The sequence below is a fragment of the Chiloscyllium punctatum genome, chromosome 35 (genome assembly GCF_047496795.1).
Source record: "Chiloscyllium punctatum isolate Juve2018m chromosome 35, sChiPun1.3, whole genome shotgun sequence".
Taxonomy (NCBI): domain Eukaryota; kingdom Metazoa; phylum Chordata; class Chondrichthyes; order Orectolobiformes; family Hemiscylliidae; genus Chiloscyllium; species Chiloscyllium punctatum.
The window spans coordinates 18,362,292-18,380,515 of NC_092773.1; the positions used below are offsets into that span (position 1 = coordinate 18,362,292).

The window sequence follows — 18,224 nt, forward strand, 5'->3', positions numbered from 1 at the left end:
CAGGCTATCTTTACAAAGGAAGAAGGAGCACCTGATTGGTGGGGCTAAGGGGGGAGGAGGGGGAGGAGAAATGCCAAATTGGAGAGCCCGCTGAAAGCAGGCAAGGGGGTTGCAATTCACGATTAGCCAGTGCCCATTCATTGTCATGCAGGCAGCATGCCAACTTCACACTGCCTGCTCATTTGAATGATTGCTGTGTGCAGCTATTGCTAACCATGGTGTTCATTGGCTGGATACATCAGCAGGGGGCTCAGGATTGTAACTTCCTCACTGCACTTAAAGCTGGCTTGCACTGTTCAGATCTTGCCTGCATCTCTTTAAAGGGAGCTTCACTGAGGTTCGAGCAGCTGCTGACAATTATACATTGAGTTAGTTCAACATGGAAAACAGTGACGAATGGCACAACATTGAAGTTTTCAGACACTGCACCGAAGGGCCCAGAGGTAAGAAGGAGAGATGTTGACGTTGACAAGGAGTGTGGAAGCCTTCTTGAGGCAGCCGATAACTACTAAACTTGATTGAGGACTATGACATACTGCTGCAGGAAGGTCAGCAATCTCACCCAAGTGGGCAATGATACATCTTCAAATTCTACAGCCTACAAAGTGTGCTGATGGGAGTGGGATGGGGTTACTGGTTAGCTCAGCTGGCTGGAAAACTGTGATTCAGAAAACACCAGCAGCACAGGTTCGATACCTGCTCCAACTAATGTAGACGTGAATCCAGCCTCTCAGAATGGAAGGAAATAATAAATCACCATCGACAAAAACAGCCAGGAGAACAGCTCAGGAGGAATCATCAGCGAAAATAACCCAAGAATCTGTCTTCAGGTAGAGGACACATGACAGTGACGTCACTAGACTCAGATACCACTCAATTCATCGCACTGCCATCTTACACTAACAAACAATATCCACTAGTCAGCACTCATAACCCACCTTTGTAGCTTCACCTCACCTTCACTCACTTAACATTACTGCATGCTTTACACTGTCATCCCACAGCTTGTGCACACTGCCAGCTACCTAAGCATGGCAGCTACAACAGCAAAACCACATTGTACAACACTCACTGAGACACGTGGCCCTTTCTTGCAGAAAATGGTGGTGGACAATTAGAACTAACTGTAGGGGGACAAATATGCCTGCATCTTCCAAATCCCATTGAGGAGATGGTGTTGGGCATTTATGATCGCCAGAGTTCAGACTTCGGTGAACAGCCAGAATGAGACTGTCAAAGGTCACACTATCTTCAAACCTAGTTCTGTTTCACACATCCTACTTAACACGCACAATACAATGTCTGCTGTACACTTGGATCTCTTACTCCCCACAACATCCTGCACCTCAACTTTATTCTGGTGTCTTTTCCTTCCAGATACACCAAGAGATGCAACCTATTCAGGGAGTGGGAGAAGAAAAGAAAGACACATCACTTGTTTGACAGTTACAGGTTCCAACTCAGATACTGAGAGGCTTGAGTAGAGGTGGAGTCTGTTCATGGTGAGACACTGGGCAGAAGAGAGCAGCAAGGGCAGGGGGCAAGAATAGCACTGATGCCAGTTCAACAAAGGCTAGGCACACACATAAATCCCTCTGCACAGGACTTAGATGAGGACATCCCTGAGGTAGCTTACAGAAGAACAGTGGCAAACGGACAAAATAAACAGTTTGAGGCAGTGGGAAGTCTGCCAGAAACAGTCGATCTCAAGGAGCAAGGATGGAATCCTGCAATCACTAGGCATAGAGCGTTCAGGAAAACTTGGAGAACATCCCCTCCAGTATGGATGAGTAATAAACTCTGCTCTCACGCTTGAAGTATGCCAACACACAAGCATGAGAGAAAGTGAGGACTGCGGATGACGGAGATCAGAGTGGAGAGATCCAAGGAGCAGGAGAATTGATGTTTCAGGCATAAGCTTCCTGATGAAGGGCTTATGCCCAAAATTTTGATTCTCTTGTTCCTCAGATGCTGCCTGACCTGCTGTGCTTTTCCAGTACACTAACATGACTGCTGTTTCAACATTCATTGGAGCATCTTTCGACTGCTGTTTTGAATCCAAACATTGTGGTACTCCAGAGCTGGTTGCACACTAAACTGAGACTAAACTGCAATAATTGGAAGTCATTCCATTATTTGTTTATTGAAATACACTTTCCAAATACAACTCTTTGAAGTCAATAAATAAGTGTAATCTGCAACATGAGTGAAATCATAACTTAGGCTTTAGGATTAACAGATTTTCTCTTCTGAAAGGAGCCTTTGTGCTCAACTTAATTATGATTTGCTCTGATACCTATTAATTTTCAAAAACGACAAGATGATCAGTCTGCACCAAGGAAACCAGAAATTGTGTTGTAATTGAAATGTGGTTTCTTCAACCTTTATTTTGAGTTTGGACTGAAGCGTTGGTAGCAAAGACACAACTGTTAAATTGTTCTGGTGTAGTCACCTATAGTAGGGAGTGGAGTCAAAAGATGCGTTTCAAAAGATCAATGGGAAAGTGGTGAGTCCAGTAGGATTGGTTCTTCAGAGATGTTCAGGCAGTGGCTATGCTTTTTAAGCACTCCAATTGTGTTTGGGTTTGGGCAATTCCATGTGATCATATTCACACTGCCAACATGTCATGAGCAAGGTGGTCAGTGGATATCCCTTCTCACCCAGCTGCTACCCTCTGATTCAGCAAAAGCAAAATAGCGCAGATGCTGAAAATGTGAGATAGAAACATACCTGCTGAGTTCCTCCAGTACCTTATGTTTTTCTCTCTCTCTGATTTAGTAGATTGGTTATATAATTTCTGACATCAGTGCCACCAGCATGGCCATTTTCACTGGAACCACCTGAGTTGCCTTTCTCTGCCACCAGTCTTCCTCCTTTGTATTTGTGTAAGTTACAAGAAGTTCTGTGTAAGTTGTGAAGGATGCCCACACAAAGCCTTTGGCAGAATAAAGATTTGATGAAACTGCACCTGAACAGCCAAATGGCTAACTTCATCTAACCTCTGATGAAATGTCATTAATCTAGACAGTACAGGCATGGAGAATTTCCAGCACTTAGTGTGTCCATATTATCGATGTTAATTGCTTGGTTGAGCCAGTGGGTTGATCCAATAGTTTGGAGGCTTATTTTTGTTTGTATCTTTGTGCGTTTGCCTATACTTTCCCACCACCTCACAACTGGGGTACATCAGGGCCCAATAACTGTGGTCTAGTGCTCTGGGAGGCCCACTGGGCATGGGTAAGGAGCTGAGCTGGCCTGCTGACTATTTCCAGCATTCTCTCAATTGTGTTCCTGATTCCAGCGTCAGCAGCTCTTTGCTTTCATGTAAACCTTGCTATTGCACTTATGCCAGGGTTTGGGTCACTCTTCTTAAGACTGAGGATGAGTTTCCTTCCCTCTGGTACTGTGAGTCCTGAGGTGAATAAATAGACCAATGTTGGATCTGCATACCCTGCTTCTAATGCACGTAAAGTTGTGGACAGGAAATGAACTCCTATTTTTAAATATGCACTTAAAGAACCTGTTTGAAATGCGTGTGCTAAATCTTTTTTTACTCTCCCTTTCAAGATGGGTAAAATTTGAAGAGAAAGTAGAGGAAGGAGGCGAGAGATGGAGTAAGCCCCATGTGTCTACATTATCTCTGCACAGTCTGTTTGAGCTGCGGACATGTCTCCAGACAGAGACTGTACTATTAGATTTGGATGGATATTCCTTGCCACAGATCATAGGTAAAACACTGTTTTGTTGTCTTCTGCTATGAAGTGGTTAAAAATCATTCAAACCAAGTAAGTCAGTGCACATGACCTGGAGCATAATCTCTGTGAAACTGTTTCCAATTGAATGAAAATAATGCAGAAAGCCTTCAAGTTTCTCTCGCTGATCAACGCACCACAACTAACATGACTGTTAATTCTATTAAAAATGACACTCGTCATACACGTAGGTTGCCGAATTGACATTCTGAGAAGATTTGGTTAAGCTAGAGCTCTGCTCCATTCAAACAGGTGCCACAGATGGTTCCTCCTAACAGTATTGGAAATAATGAACAGAGTAGAGAAAGTAAGCTCAGATACAGCAGGATAAGAAGAGGGAAGCTTTGAAACTCAAAAATTAGGAACAGTGCCAGGAATGCAGTAATAGTTGAGGCATGTTGCCAAGAAGGCTTGTTTGGACCAGTGCACTTCATAATGGAAGATTTAGCATTGTGGTAAAAATGTCAATGGACAGAAACACCTAGAACCATGTCTACCCGCTGAGCTTGTAGGAAAGTTACAGAGGGGTCGAAGGATGTAACTTTGCACATATCATTCCTCATCTAAGAAAAGAGGGGTCATAGAAAATTTGAAAAGTTTTCCTATTCGAGGAAAGGGTACGAATAAAAAAATTAAGCCCATTAATGCCCAGCCATTGCGACAAAAAGATTAATATGTCCATGATTACAGATGACATCATTGAGAAGCAAATTGAAGATGGACTTATTAAAGCAGATGTCCGAGAACAGATATCCTACATCCTCCTGAGAAAACATCGTCACCAAACCAAGAAACCCATCCATCGCTCTCTAGTTGACATTGGGAAATCATCGACAACATCATCAGGTAAACCAAACTGTATGATGTGTCATTAATGGCAGGTCCTGAATCAAAAACCAATACTTGGGATGGACTTTATCTGTCTTTCCATTTCTCTGTGATGAACAGTATTTACATTTGGGCTTAGGAGCATCATTCTGACTGTTGCTGGAGAAAATTATTTTTTATCAAAACAATCGTATTAATTCAGGTTTGAACAGCACCTCACTTCCTTCTAATTTGTCACTATCTTGCCTCACTGATAACCGAAATCCTAAATTTAGCAATTCACATAAGATTTGCAGATTAGGTGGACTGGCCACGTTAAATTGCGGTGTAGCATCCATGGATGTGTAGGCTAGGTGGGTTAGCAGGTGTAAATGTGGGGTTACGGAGATGGGATATGTCTGGGTGGGATGTTCTTCAGAGTTTCATTGCAAACTCGATGGGTTGATTGGCCGCTTTCCACACTGTAGGCATTCTATGATTCAAATTGTGCATTTTATGAATTATTTTTAAAGGCGCTGCTCCCAAACATGTTTCTTGGGTGGGATTTTATGTCTATTAGTTTCTGAATATTCCATGATTTTCTGTGACTAACTTGTACTTGCAGGAACTTGAGACCATTTCTGAAATACACTGGATTGAACATGTTTTTCATTGTCAGTTGAATACCTGACCAAAATGTAGTCATCTTAAGGGAAAGGGGCTGCACTTACAGGAATAGGACTAGGCCATTCAACCCCTTAGTCCTGTTGCACAGTTAATTTGTGTCAAAAATAACCTATGCCTCAACTCCATTTATGAGCCTTTTTACTTGATACCCTGCTTTGAGAGATATCTATTAACCGTGTCTTGAAAATTTTGATTGACCTCAGCATCTGCAACTGTTTGGGAAAGAGCTTCAGATTTTTTGTCCCTAATCTGTTGCTATCAGTAAATACGGTGAGTTTGAACTGGAAAGGGTACAGGTACAAACTGGCCATATGTCATGTATTCGTACTGAATCATGGTTGGTCAATCTGGCAAGTTTGCTTGCAACTTTGTGCTGTTTCCAAAAATATCTGACACATGGATAATACAAAGAATTCTGACTGACAGGGCAGTAGGACATTATGAAGTCCACCAAACCATGCCAAGGAACAGAATGCAATTGCTTCTGCTGCTGATTTCCTGATGTTTCTGTGAACACTCAAAGGGAAGCATGAGGCAGAAGGATGGCTCCTTCTTACAAAAGACACTTGAGGGGTGTTAATCTTGGCCATATCTCCCTTAGATAAAAGCAACCTACTTTAGAACAGGAATGGTGGTGAAACTTGTTGCTTGCCAACTGTCATTTTGATGTGTGGAATAATGTGGGAAGCTTGAAAAGGAGTAGTTGAAACACACACCATAATTTACAAGTGTATGGTTTGACATCTGTAAAGACAATTTTACATTTCACAAATGTATGATCTCCATATCGCTCTTGTTCTGGCATCGTGCACATCCCAATTTTCTTTGCTCCACCATTGGTAGGGATGTCTTCAACTGCCTAGGCCTGAAGCTCTGAAATAAACACTTCCATGTCTCTGCCTCCCTCTCTTCTCTCAATAAAATCTATTGCTTTGACTAAATTTATGGTCACTTGCCATATGTCACCTTATAGAGTCATAGAGATGTACAGCATGGAAACAGACCCTTTGGTCCAACCCATCCATGCTGACCCAGATATCCCAACCCAATCTAGTCCCACCTGCCAGCATCCAGCCCATATCCCTCCAAACCCTTCCGATTCATATACCCATCCAGATGCCTTTTAAATGTTGCAATTGTACCAGCCTTCACCACTTCCTCTGGCAACTCATTCCATACCTGTACCACCATCTGTGTGAAAAGGTTGCCCCCATATGTCTCTTTTATATCTTTCCCCTCTCACCCTAAACCTACGCTGTCCAGTTCTGGACTCCCCCACCCCAGGGAAAAGACTTTATCTATTTACCCTGTTCATGCCCCTCATAATTTTGTAAACCTCTATACGGTCACCCCTCAGCCTCCGACGCTCCAGGGAAAACAGCCCCAGCCTGTTCAGTCTCTCCCTATAGCTTAAATCCTCCAACCCTGGCAACATCCTTGTAAATCTTTTCTGAACCATTTCAAGTTTCACAACATCTTTCGATAGGAAGGAGACAAGAATTGCACGCAATATTCTCACAGTGGCCTAACCAATGTCCTGTACAGCCGCAACATGACCTCCCAACTCCTGTACTCAATACTCTGACCAATAAAGGAAAGCATACCAAATGCCTTCTTCACTATCCTATCTACCTGCGACTTCACTTTCAAGGAGCTAAGAACCTGCACTCCAAGGTCTCTTTGTTGAGCAACACTCCCTAGGACCTTACCATTAAGTCTATAAGTCATGCTAAGGTTTGCTTTCCCAAAATGCAGCACCTCATATTTATCTGAATTAAACTCCATCTGCCACTTCTCAGCCCATTGGCCCATCTGGTCCAATGTAATCTGAGGTAACCCTCTTCGCTGTCCACTACACCTCCAATTTTAGTGTCATCTGCAAACTTACTAACTGTACCTCTTAAGCTCGCATCAAAATCATTTATGTAAATGACAAAACGTAGAGGACCCAGCACCGATCCTTGTGGCACTCCACTGGTCACAGGCCTCCAGTCTGAAAAACAACCCTCCATCACCACCCTCTGTCTTCTACCTTTGAGCCAGTTCTGTATCCAAATGGCTAGTTCTCCCTGTATTACATGAGATCTAACCTTGCTAACCAGTCTCCCATGGGGAACCTTGTCGAACACCTTACCGAAGTCCATATAGATCACATATACCGCTCTGCCCTTATCAATCCTTCGGTGTAAAATTTGAAGGAAACACATGTGAAAATGTTAGCAACACGTTGTTGTGTGAAAAGGTACCGTAACAAAGCAAGTCGTTGTTGTTATATTTCATCGGTGCTCCAAATGATGCCGGCAACATACATGAATGGGAAAGACAGGTGGGAGGTCCTTTTCTGTGAACACTATCTGCCAGATGGGGAGTCTAAGAAGGACTCAATTTTCAATCTCAGCTGGTGTGAGTTTTCTTGCCCTGAAGAATCTGCAGCCTGGCTGAACCAGAAAAATGTGGCTGGTGTGCAAAATGGTAGTTGTCTTATAGATGGTCAAAGGTTAAGGAGCAGCTTACTATGTATTCTGTATTGTTAGAATGCTGGTACTGACAGCTGAAAGATGAAATACATCCCATTGTCCAATAATAAAAGATGAGGAGACAATCTTGTTTCGTTGCCACGATTCTTTCATGCACACGCATTGCAATTATTCCCTTCCTACTGTTATATATATTGTTTCTTTCCTTACTAACTGTTTGAATTACCACATTACCTACAGCTCGCAGTCCCAACCGAATCCCTGGCATTGGGACAAACTTTTACCGCTCTACTGAAGACTTGAGACTGAGGCAGGCTGCCAGTTATGGATGGCTACGTAAGTCACCTCTGGAAGTTATCCAGTGACCAGCTAACTAAAGATGAAGGCACCACATGTAGCCTATATGCATGCATCCTTTCCTTGGTTAATGCCCAGACAAAGTATTCGCCAATAGATTGAAGGATTTCAAATGCCAACTTTTTCGTTTCACTGTCTTCTCAACTCTTTCTTTTTCTGTTAAGGTATATCTATGTGCATTCCAAATTACTTGATGTGGCTTTGTTTTTTTCCACATTGCAGGTCGTGCTCAAAGCAGAAGCATGAATGACATCGCAGATACTCCCAGCACAGATCAGGTCAGTCTCAACCATGTGACAATGGATGGAAATCATCATCATGAACTCATGCCCTGAACGTCAGAATTTTCATGGACCCCTGAAGACATGTAATCTCCTAACACAGATCACAGATTTGTAGTTAAACCAGTAACACTTGCATCATTGTGTTAGCTCATTTTTCCTGACACAAGGTGTGTATAGTGAGGCAATCCACTCCCTCCTGGGGGCAAAGATTTCAGGCTACTGTATTTGTCAAGCTGTAGTAAGAACATTTGTAAGTGACCTCGGGTCCTCTACTTATGAAGAAAACCACAAAAGAATTAACTTGAATTGCTTCTCCTGAAAAGGATTTCATGAGCCTTTCCTAGTGTGCAGGGTGTTCCAGCTAAGTGCATAAAGAAATGGTTGAGCAACAGGAGACAGAGTAGTAGTTGAAGGGAGTTTCTTGAAATGGGGAAAGGTGACCATTGGTGTTCCACAGGATCAGTGCTGGGGCCACTGTTGTTTATAGTATACATAAATTATCTGGAAGAGGGTATTGTTGGTCTGATCAGTGAGTTTGCAGATGACACGAAGATTGGTGGAGTAGCAGAAAGCATAGGGGACTGTCAAAGAATACAGGAGAATACATATAGACTGGAGAGTTGGGTGGGGAAGTGGCAGATGAAGTTCCATCCAGACAAATTTGAGGTTTTGGGAAGTCTAATTGTAGAGCGAACTATACTGTAAAGTTCATGAGCACAGAGATCTGGGAGTCCAGGTCCATTGTACCCTGAAGGTGGCTGCACAGGTGGATAGAGTGGTCAAGAAGGCATATGGTATGCTTGCCTTCATCAGACAGCGTATTGAGTATAAGAGCTGGGAGGTCATGTTAAAATTGTACGAGACATTGGTTTGGCCACATTTAGAATATTGTGCACAATTCTGGTTGGCATATTACCAAAAGGATGTGGACACTTTGGAGAGGGTGCAGGGAAGGTTTATAAGGATGTTGCCTGGTATGGAAGGTGCTAGCTATGAAGAGAGGTTGAGCAGGTTAGGACTGTTTTAATTAGAAAAAAGGAGATTGATGGTGGATCTGATTGAGGTCTACAAAATCATGAAGGGTATAGACAGGGTGGATAGAGAAAAGCTTTTTTTCCCAAGGTGAGAGATTCAATAACAAGTGTTCAAGGTGAAAGGTGAAAAGTTTAAGGTGGATACACATGCAAAGTACTTTATACAGAGGGTGGTAGGTGCCTGGAACATGTTGCCAGAAGAGGTAGTAGAGGCAGGCATGGTAGATTAATTTAAGTTGCATCTGGACAGATGCACGGGTAGATGGGGAGCAGAGGGATGCAAATCCTAAGGAATTGGGCGATAGGTTTAGACAGCGGATTGGATCGTCTCAGGCTTGGAGGGCCGAAGGGCCTGTTCCTGGGCTGTAAATTTTCTTTGTTCTTTGTTCTTTGAGCCCTGCTCCAAGTCAGTATGTGTGGACTTCAAATTAAAGACAGCAATGCCCCTCCTGCCCTACTGTTTTTGGTTAGCAACTGGATAAATGGATCAAGGGCACAGCATGTGGTGGTAGAATTTGCAATGTTGATGTCGTGGTTTACTTGTTAGACAAGTAACAAATTATGCCATTGATAAATTCCCATGTCTTCCCAAATCTGAGGAATTCATGTGCAGTGTGTTTTCTGGGTTGGGCTCTCAAAACCTCCAAGTAATTAGCAATGAAAATAATGCAAAAATCCCATTAAATGTTAACAGCAGCCTTTGATCTTACACTAGGATTTTTTTTCATTTCTTTCACAGGATTGGGGCATTGCTGCTAGGCCAGCATTTATTGCTCATCCCTAATTGCTCTTAGGAAGGTGGTAATGAGTTACAGTTCTTGGAATGTAGGGAGACCCCCAGTACTCTTAGTGAGGGAGTTGCAGGAGTCTGATCTAGCAACACTGAGGAATGGCAATCTAGTTTCAAGGCAGGATGTGACTTGAAGGGAAAGTTGTGATCCACGGTTTTCCCATCTGCTCCTCCTAGCTGGGAAAGGTCATTGGTTTGGAAGGTGCTGTCAATGGAGCCTTAGCAAGTTGCAGCTTGTACATGGGATACTCTACTGGAGTGAATGCTGAAGGTGGTGGATTATTTTGTTTCTTTATTTTGTTGAATGGATGTAAGTGCTGCTGAAGGGTGTTGTTGCTGATTCTTAATTAACCTCGAACTGTCCAGACCATTTCAGAAAGTAGTTAAAAGCTAACCACGTTCCACTGTAAGTGTGAGTGGATAAGTGAATGAGATGGGCTTTTATAATAATCGATATAATAATAATAGTAATATTAAAATAATATTATTATTTTATAATAATACAATCATGTTCTCATGGTCACTAGCTTTGAATTATGGATTTTATGAGCTGAATTCAAATTCTACCCACTGCCCTGGATAGATTTGAAATCCCCTCCTGATGGCATTAACCTAGATTTTTGAATTATTGATCCAGTCACATGACCACTCACTCTCGCATTCCCCTTGAAAAGGATAGGGTACTGATAGAATGGCTGCTTTATCCTGGATGGTGTCAAGCTTCCTGAGTATTATTGGAGCTGCACCCATCCAGGCAAGCAGGGATTATTCCATCACAATCCTGACTTGTGTCTTGTAGATAATGGACTGTGTTGCAGCAGATTCATATTTAGATTTTATCTTTATGTGGGCTTGTGTTGTGAGGGTTGTCAATACCTAGACTTTCCTTTAAACCAAGCCTCCGTTCCCATCCAGACCATCTGATATACTTGTAATGTCTTGAACCTCACAATTTAGCTGGACCCCTGAAGTCATGTAATTTCTTAATACATATCAGCCAGGATATAACTGAAGGGCAGAACATGCTCACGCAGTTGAATGGCTCATTCCAGTTATTTTGGTTTCATGAGAGAGGCAACAAAACATTAGAAATCCACATTAATGAGGACAAAAAGTGGAAAGTTTTGCAGATTTTGCAGATCAAGCTACCCCAAAAGCATTCTCAGGCCCTGTTAAATACTACATTGGAGTAACTCTCATGAATGTGTACAATCACTAAAGAAATTTTAAAAAGTCATTCTTATTGTACTACACTTTAGATGAGAGGGAACATATCAGTAATGAACCAAAACCTCTCTCAAGAAAGCAGATACCTCTGCAACATCTCTCAGATGGCAGGAGTGATGACCTGCAGTGTGGCATATGTGAAAGTTCAGACTAGACAGGTTACTTTCAAAAGACAGTTTTAATTTTAAATCTTATAAACTTTCAAATCAAGTCATATTCTCCCCCTGTCTACACAGAGTATACCACAGAAATTAGTCATGGATCGTTGGCATAGTGAACTCTTTTTTTTGGTTAATTTCATCTTGAATCTTAATTGTACTAACCTCACATTATGTGGAGTATGAACATTCACTCAGTTCCTTCACGCGACTGGGCTCCAAACCCAGTGCTGAAGGCAATGTTCAAAAACATAAGCATAATTGCAATATTGTGCATAATACTAGAACAATAATTGAACACTGAACACTGAGGTGAAGAATTTTTCCAACACACTCACACTTGTTGGGAGATGACTGCTTCAAAGCCTGCTGCAAGTGATTATTCTTCATTTGTGAGCTGAGGCAGAGAGCTCATCAGACAGCAGTGAGAGCAATGGTTCATGCTTCTGTTCCCTGGCACCAAATGTTGAGAGCAGTTAGCTCAGTACAGTATAAGAATCAAACCAGGTGCTGTCAGATTTGCAGTAAAACAGATGATCCTTTCATCCATGTTTTAGGAGAACAGTATCCTTTCTCTAAAAGAAGCACAGCTACCTTATTAAATATAAACATGAAAGCACTGATATTGAGTGACAAGAAGAACAGACATGTACAATAACTCAATCTAATTCAACTCAAGACTTATACTAAGTTACCTAAATAAACTCATGTTGAATCTAGCTGGCATTCATATTGACAATAAACATTTCTTACTGTGATTTCCAAAGTTAGTATCTTAGAAAAAAAACTTATAGAAGTGTAGTCAAAAATACTTTCAAGTTTGATTCATCTCAGTTTAGTTTTATTAAATATGTCACATTTTTGAATTGTTAATCAGATTATGAAGTAGCAAGTTGCCACTGATTGAAATCATGAGGATGAAGCTTAATTCTACACTTACATTCCTGACCTCACACCCGGCTTATCGACCTCACTATGTTGGCTGGCTTAATGAACAATACAGAGTCCAGCATTGGCCAACATCACTGGGGAGCTAATGCAAAGATTTCTTAATTTAATTTGCAAAGTAAATTTGAACCTCAGATACTGTGGTTTAGAGTTATAGATTCAGAGATGGACATTCACTGCAAATTATTTTTTAAGGAGGAAGCTTAGTTCTTAAACAAACTCTGGCTCTTCATTTTTAAGTATCTTCCTCAGAATTTTAGTTTTGTTTTAGTCATGTCGGTAGCTTTAACCATGTGCTGGAAAAGTTACTGTTGTTTGCTAATTGTCGGTTCACTTGTCTGAGCATGATGAAGTTCAGGGTTGTGGGGATGGTGGTTATCAGTTAGCTCAATTGATTGGATGGCTGGTTCGTGATGCAGAGTGATGTCAAAAACACAATTTCAATTCCCACACTAGCAGAAGTCCTGTCTTCTCAAACTTACCCCTCACTTGAGGCATGGTGACCCTCAGGTTAAACTCGTCATTCCTCATTCATCTCTCAAGTCAGAGCAGTCATCTGTGACTATGGTGACTACTATTATAGGTGAGGCAATGTAATGAAAACACCACTACAGCACACAATTAAAAGCACAATGCTGGAAATCTGAAATAAACACAGAAAGTTTCTGAACGTCTGACAAAGTCAGAACAGATTTGAAACACTGAATTAGTTTCTATCTCCACAGGTAGAGTTGAGTTTCTCCAGCATTTTTGTGTTTGTGTCCCTGCACACAAGATCTTGGAAACTCACCTCAAGTGTTGAGTTTGGGCTGATGTGAGCACACGCATCTTTCTTTGTCGAACTCGGCAATTCACCATTATTTTGTGAAAATCTGCTCAAGCAAGTGTTCCTAAGGGATTATTCTTGGCAACAACTTCAGCACTTCGACTGTCTGCCATATTCTGAAAATACAGTGAAGCTCTGCACTATATGTTTGATAATCAGTCTTCCTGGAGCATGGGGACAGGCAAATTGTGGAAGTAACTGGTCAGTCAGTGAAACCAAAGGTATGAAAATACTGAGTTTATTGTTGATGATCAAGAACCACAGTACTTGTTTTCTCCTTTCTCTCCCTCAGCTCAATAGAAGTCCACTCTCCTCAGGTTCCAACTCATACACCTGTGATTCATTTCAGCTCAAGAACAAGTTCAAAAAGAAAATACCTCGTGACTCTGAAGCCTCAAATATACTTGTGGGTGAAGTCGACTTTCTGGATAAGCCATTTGTAGCCTTTGTCCGTCTCTTGCAATCAACAATGTTGGGTGGGCTGACAGAAGTAGCAGTTCCAACAAGGTACTGGTACACCTATAGAGCATGTGGTTGGGCCCTGTATAAAAACAATACAATTGAAAGGGTGTGCTATTATCGAGGAGCACTTCAAAAATAACATTAACTTTCTGTTTTGAAGCATTCAGATGAACTGTTGTATCTGCTGAAATTACGATGGGTTGTAAGCTAATTTGTCAAAATTAATTAATTAATTAAAAGTAGTTTTATAGACTGACTGTACTTCATCTGATGTGGGTAATCACACGTGTTCCACTGAGAGAATAATCATCTGCTGGATAGCTGACAGATGTCACTCTTGAACACTGCAATGCTGCTGTTTTAAATCTATCTGGGTCCACTCAACAGGTCAACCGCATGGGTAAAAACAATTAGCTCTCTGCGGAGATGCATTAAGTGCTGCCAGGCATGATACATATTCATTACAGCTGGCATGCAACTGAAATTAGGAATATACTTCAATTTTCCTTCAGTGTGTTAAAAAGATTGCATTTAGTGTGGAATGAAGAAAGAAGAACTGGTACTTTAACATTCACAATTTTAATATTTTGATATCTTTCCTGAACAGGTTTATTTTTATTCTTTTGGGCCCTCAAGGGAAAGGTAAATCTTATAGCGAGATAGGAAGAGCCATGGCAACACTGATGGTCGATGATGTGAGTTATTAAATTAAAACTATTACAAAAAGTAGAGTTCACGCTATCATACATTGAAGTTGTAAGGGAAGATGGTTGATAATTATTTACATTAGCAGAGCCACACGATTCTCACTACTGAGCTGAGAAAATGTAAAGAGCCCCGTGAAAAGATTTATTCAACTGTTAAAGTCCCTTCTGAATTGTGCATCCTTGTGCTTTTTTTCCCCGCTGGCACTCAACTTCTTGTTTCTTGGTAATAGTTTGAGAAATTTCTCCACTTCCACCATGAAAGGGTTTCTCTGATGTAATTTTAGTCAGAGCAAAGTTTCTCCAAGAAAAAGTAAAGACTGTGGTTGCACCAAAAGAAACTTGGCACTTGATTCTCCTTTGTGATAACATTCCTGGATACTCCTTCCTGTATTGATACATATGATTAAAGCTGCTGTTTAACTGTCTCCATGGATTGTTGTGTCCAGCATTTATATTGGGCCTTTGTTGTTCTGGGATACAGCTGTTCAGTGATGTGGCTTATAAAGCAAGAGACAGAGATGACTTGATTGCTGGTATTGATGAATTCCTTGATGAAGTCATTGTCCTGCCTCCTGGTGAATGGGATCCCAAGATCAGGATTGAGCCACCCAAGAAAGTCACACCAGCTGAGAAAAGGTATGATTTTGAAAATTGAGGTGTCTTTGCTTTCCATCTCCAAATAGTCTCTGATCAAATCGATGAGTTTGCTTCAGATCAAAGATTATCCATTTTCATACATTCTCTAGTCATCTTTGACAAGAAGGAACCTGTCCATCTACTTCTGATTTGATTATCTTAAAACAGAGATCAAAATCAGTAGAAGACTCACTGTGTTTTTCCCTCTCTTTCCCACATCTCAACAACAGGAAATCCGTTTACTCTCTGAATGAGGCTGGGCAGATGAATGGTTCAGCAGGTGGTGGAGGAGGAAGTGATGATGAAGAAATGCCAGCACCACATGAACTTGGAGAAGAGTTGATGTGGACAGGAAGGTAGGGAACTGGAGGCAGCACGTTGGGTTAATGGAGGTTACTGTAGGTTAGGCCACTGTGAACAAGAGAAGCCTTTTTGGAGGCTTTGAAGTATCGGTCCATTCATGAGTAATTACTGTGATTATGATTGAGTCCTTTTAAAAATTCTCTCATGAGAGAAATTATAGGAAAACATGACAGCAGCTTATGGTATCAAATGAGTGGAAGCTGAATTGTGTCAGGAGTGGTGGGCTGGAATATGAATGTCCCAACACTGCCAACCCAATGCCACTCCCATCACTGCCCCGACCCAATCTTAAGCTCTGTTTGACTACCACTTCTGACAGACAACTTATAAATTAAAAAAGAAAGCTCGGACTTCAAAAGTCCAAATTTTGAATAAAGACAACATTCTGTATGAAAATACTTCTATCTATTCCTCTTTACAAACAGAAGAATATACAAATTAGGAGGAGGAGTAGAGTAGGTCACATGGCCCCTTGAGACTGCTCTGCCATTTGATGAGATCATGGCTGAGTTGACTATTCCACAAACCTACCTCCCATGATAACCTTTCACCCCTTGCCAACCTATCCACTTCTGCTTTAAAAAACCCAAAATGTTAACTCTGTTTCACTCTCCACATGTGCTGCCTGAGCTGATGGGTTCCTCCGGTACTTTCAATTTTTATCTTTGTTCCCATCAGCTTTTGATGATGAGTTCTGAAGATTCACAACCTTCTGTCAGAAAAGTATTATTTTCAACCCTGACTGAAATGGACAGTGCCTTATTTTTAAATATGATCCCCATTTTTAGATTCTCCAACAAGACTTAACATCTTCTCCACATTTACCTGCTCAGGAACATTTAGGATCTTATAAGGTTTGGTCACTTGCTTCTTACTCACTTAAACTCCAGCTAGTACAAGCCTAAACTGACCAATCTTTGCTCCAAAGACAACCTTACAGGTATTGATCTGATAAACCTTCTCTGAACTGTTTCCTTATAATAGAGGACCCAAAATAGGCAAAATACTCCAGATGTGGACTCAACAGCGTCTTGGAAAATTGAAACATAGCCTCTGTACATCTGTATTCAATTCCTCTTGCAATAAATGATGGCATTCTCTCAGCTTTCCTAATTACTCGCTCAACCTACACACTCACCTTATGCAATTCATGCATAAGGACATTCAGATCCTTCAGCATCTCAAAGCTCTGCAACCTCTCACTATTTCTAACTCAAAGCTCCCCCTGTTCTGATGATACTTGTAGAAGTTGGTAACCATCATAGTATCATAGTAATAGAAGCAGGAATAGATCATTTGGTCTCATCGAGCCTGCTCCACCCTTCATTAAGATCATGGCTGATCTATCCCTTGTCCTCAGCTCCTCCTAACTGCAATATCCCCATAACGCTTAATTCCTCTATCATGCAAAAACCCATCTAACTGTGTCTTGGATATATTTAATGAAGCTACCTCTACTGCTTCCTTGGGCAGAGCATTCCATAGATTCACTACTCTCTGGGAAAAGCAGTTCCTCCTCATCTCTGTCCCAAATTTACTCCCCCTAATCTTGAGCCCAAGTCCTCTAGTCCTAGTTTCACTCACCAGCAGAAACAACTTGCCCTCCTCTATCTTATCTATTCCTTTCATAATTTTGTATGTTTCTACAAGATCCCCTCTCATTCTTCTAAATTCTAATGAGGACAGTCCCAGGCAGTTTAATCTCTCCTAATAGGGTAACCCTGTTATCTCTGAGATCAACCTGGTGAACCTCCTCTGCACTGCCTCCTTCCTCAAGTAAGGTGACCAGAATTGCACACAATGCTCCAGGTGTGGTCTCATCAATACCTTGTACAATTGCAACAGAACCTCCCTGCTCTTAAATTCAATCCCACTAGCAATGAAAACCAATATTCTGTTTGCCTCCCTGATTATCTGTTACACCTGCAAATCAACTTTTAGCGATTCATGTACAAGCACTCCTAAGTACCTCTGCACAATACATGCTGCAATCTTTTGCCATTTAAATAATACTCTGACCTACTATTTTTACTTCCAAAGTGGATAACCTCACATTTACCAACATTGTATTCCATCTGCCAGACCACTGCCCACTCACTTAACCTATCTAAATCTCTCTGCAGACCTTCCACATAGTCATAGATGTACAGCATACATCCTCTGCACAGTTTGCCTTTCCACTCAATTTAGTGTCGTCAGCAAACTCGGATATGTTACACTCAATGTCCTCTTCCAAATCATTCATACATATATCATGATCAATTGCTGGCCCAACACTGACCCCTGTGGCTCCTCACTCACCACTGATCTCCAACCAGAGAAACACCCCTTTATCCCAACTCTCTGCTTTTATTGGTTAACCGGTCCTCTATCCGTTCTATACATTCCCTGCAACTCCATGCATTCCTATCTCCAGAATTAGTCTTTTATGTGGCACCTTATCGAACGCCTTCTGGAAATCCAAGTATACAACATCCACCTGTTCCCCTCCATCCACTGTGCTTGTTACATCCTCAAAGAAGTCCAGTAAGTTTGTCAAACACGATCTTCCCTTCCTACATCCATGCTGCATATGCCTGATGGAATCCTTTCCATCCAGATGCCTCACTATTTCTTCTTTAATGATAGCCTCCACCATTTTACTGACTATAGATGTTAAACTAACTAACCTACCTGCCCTTTGCCTACACCCTTTTTTAAACAGAGGCA

The 18,224-nt window shown here is 41.5% G+C and overlaps 1 protein-coding gene across 6 annotated transcripts in view; it reads left to right on the forward strand.

The window, feature by feature from the left end:
- Window positions 1–18,224, forward strand: part of LOC140459721 (electrogenic sodium bicarbonate cotransporter 4-like) — a 78,982-nt gene that overhangs the window by 23,942 nt on the left and 36,816 nt on the right. For 5 of the 6 annotated variants that reach the window (XM_072554161.1, XM_072554163.1, XM_072554162.1 and 2 more), the window contains exons 6-13: window positions 3,568–3,728; window positions 4,443–4,598; window positions 7,964–8,059; window positions 8,303–8,358; window positions 13,697–13,854; window positions 14,417–14,504; window positions 14,998–15,152; window positions 15,383–15,508. In XM_072554161.1, the coding sequence (XP_072410262.1) occupies window positions 3,568–3,728; window positions 4,443–4,598; window positions 7,964–8,059; window positions 8,303–8,358; window positions 13,697–13,854; window positions 14,417–14,504; window positions 14,998–15,152; window positions 15,383–15,508 (996 nt within the window). The remainder of the gene's footprint in view (window positions 1–3,567; window positions 3,729–4,442; window positions 4,599–7,963; window positions 8,060–8,302; window positions 8,359–13,696; window positions 13,855–14,416; window positions 14,505–14,997; window positions 15,153–15,382; window positions 15,509–18,224) is intronic. The other variant, XM_072554166.1, reaches the window with a different exon arrangement.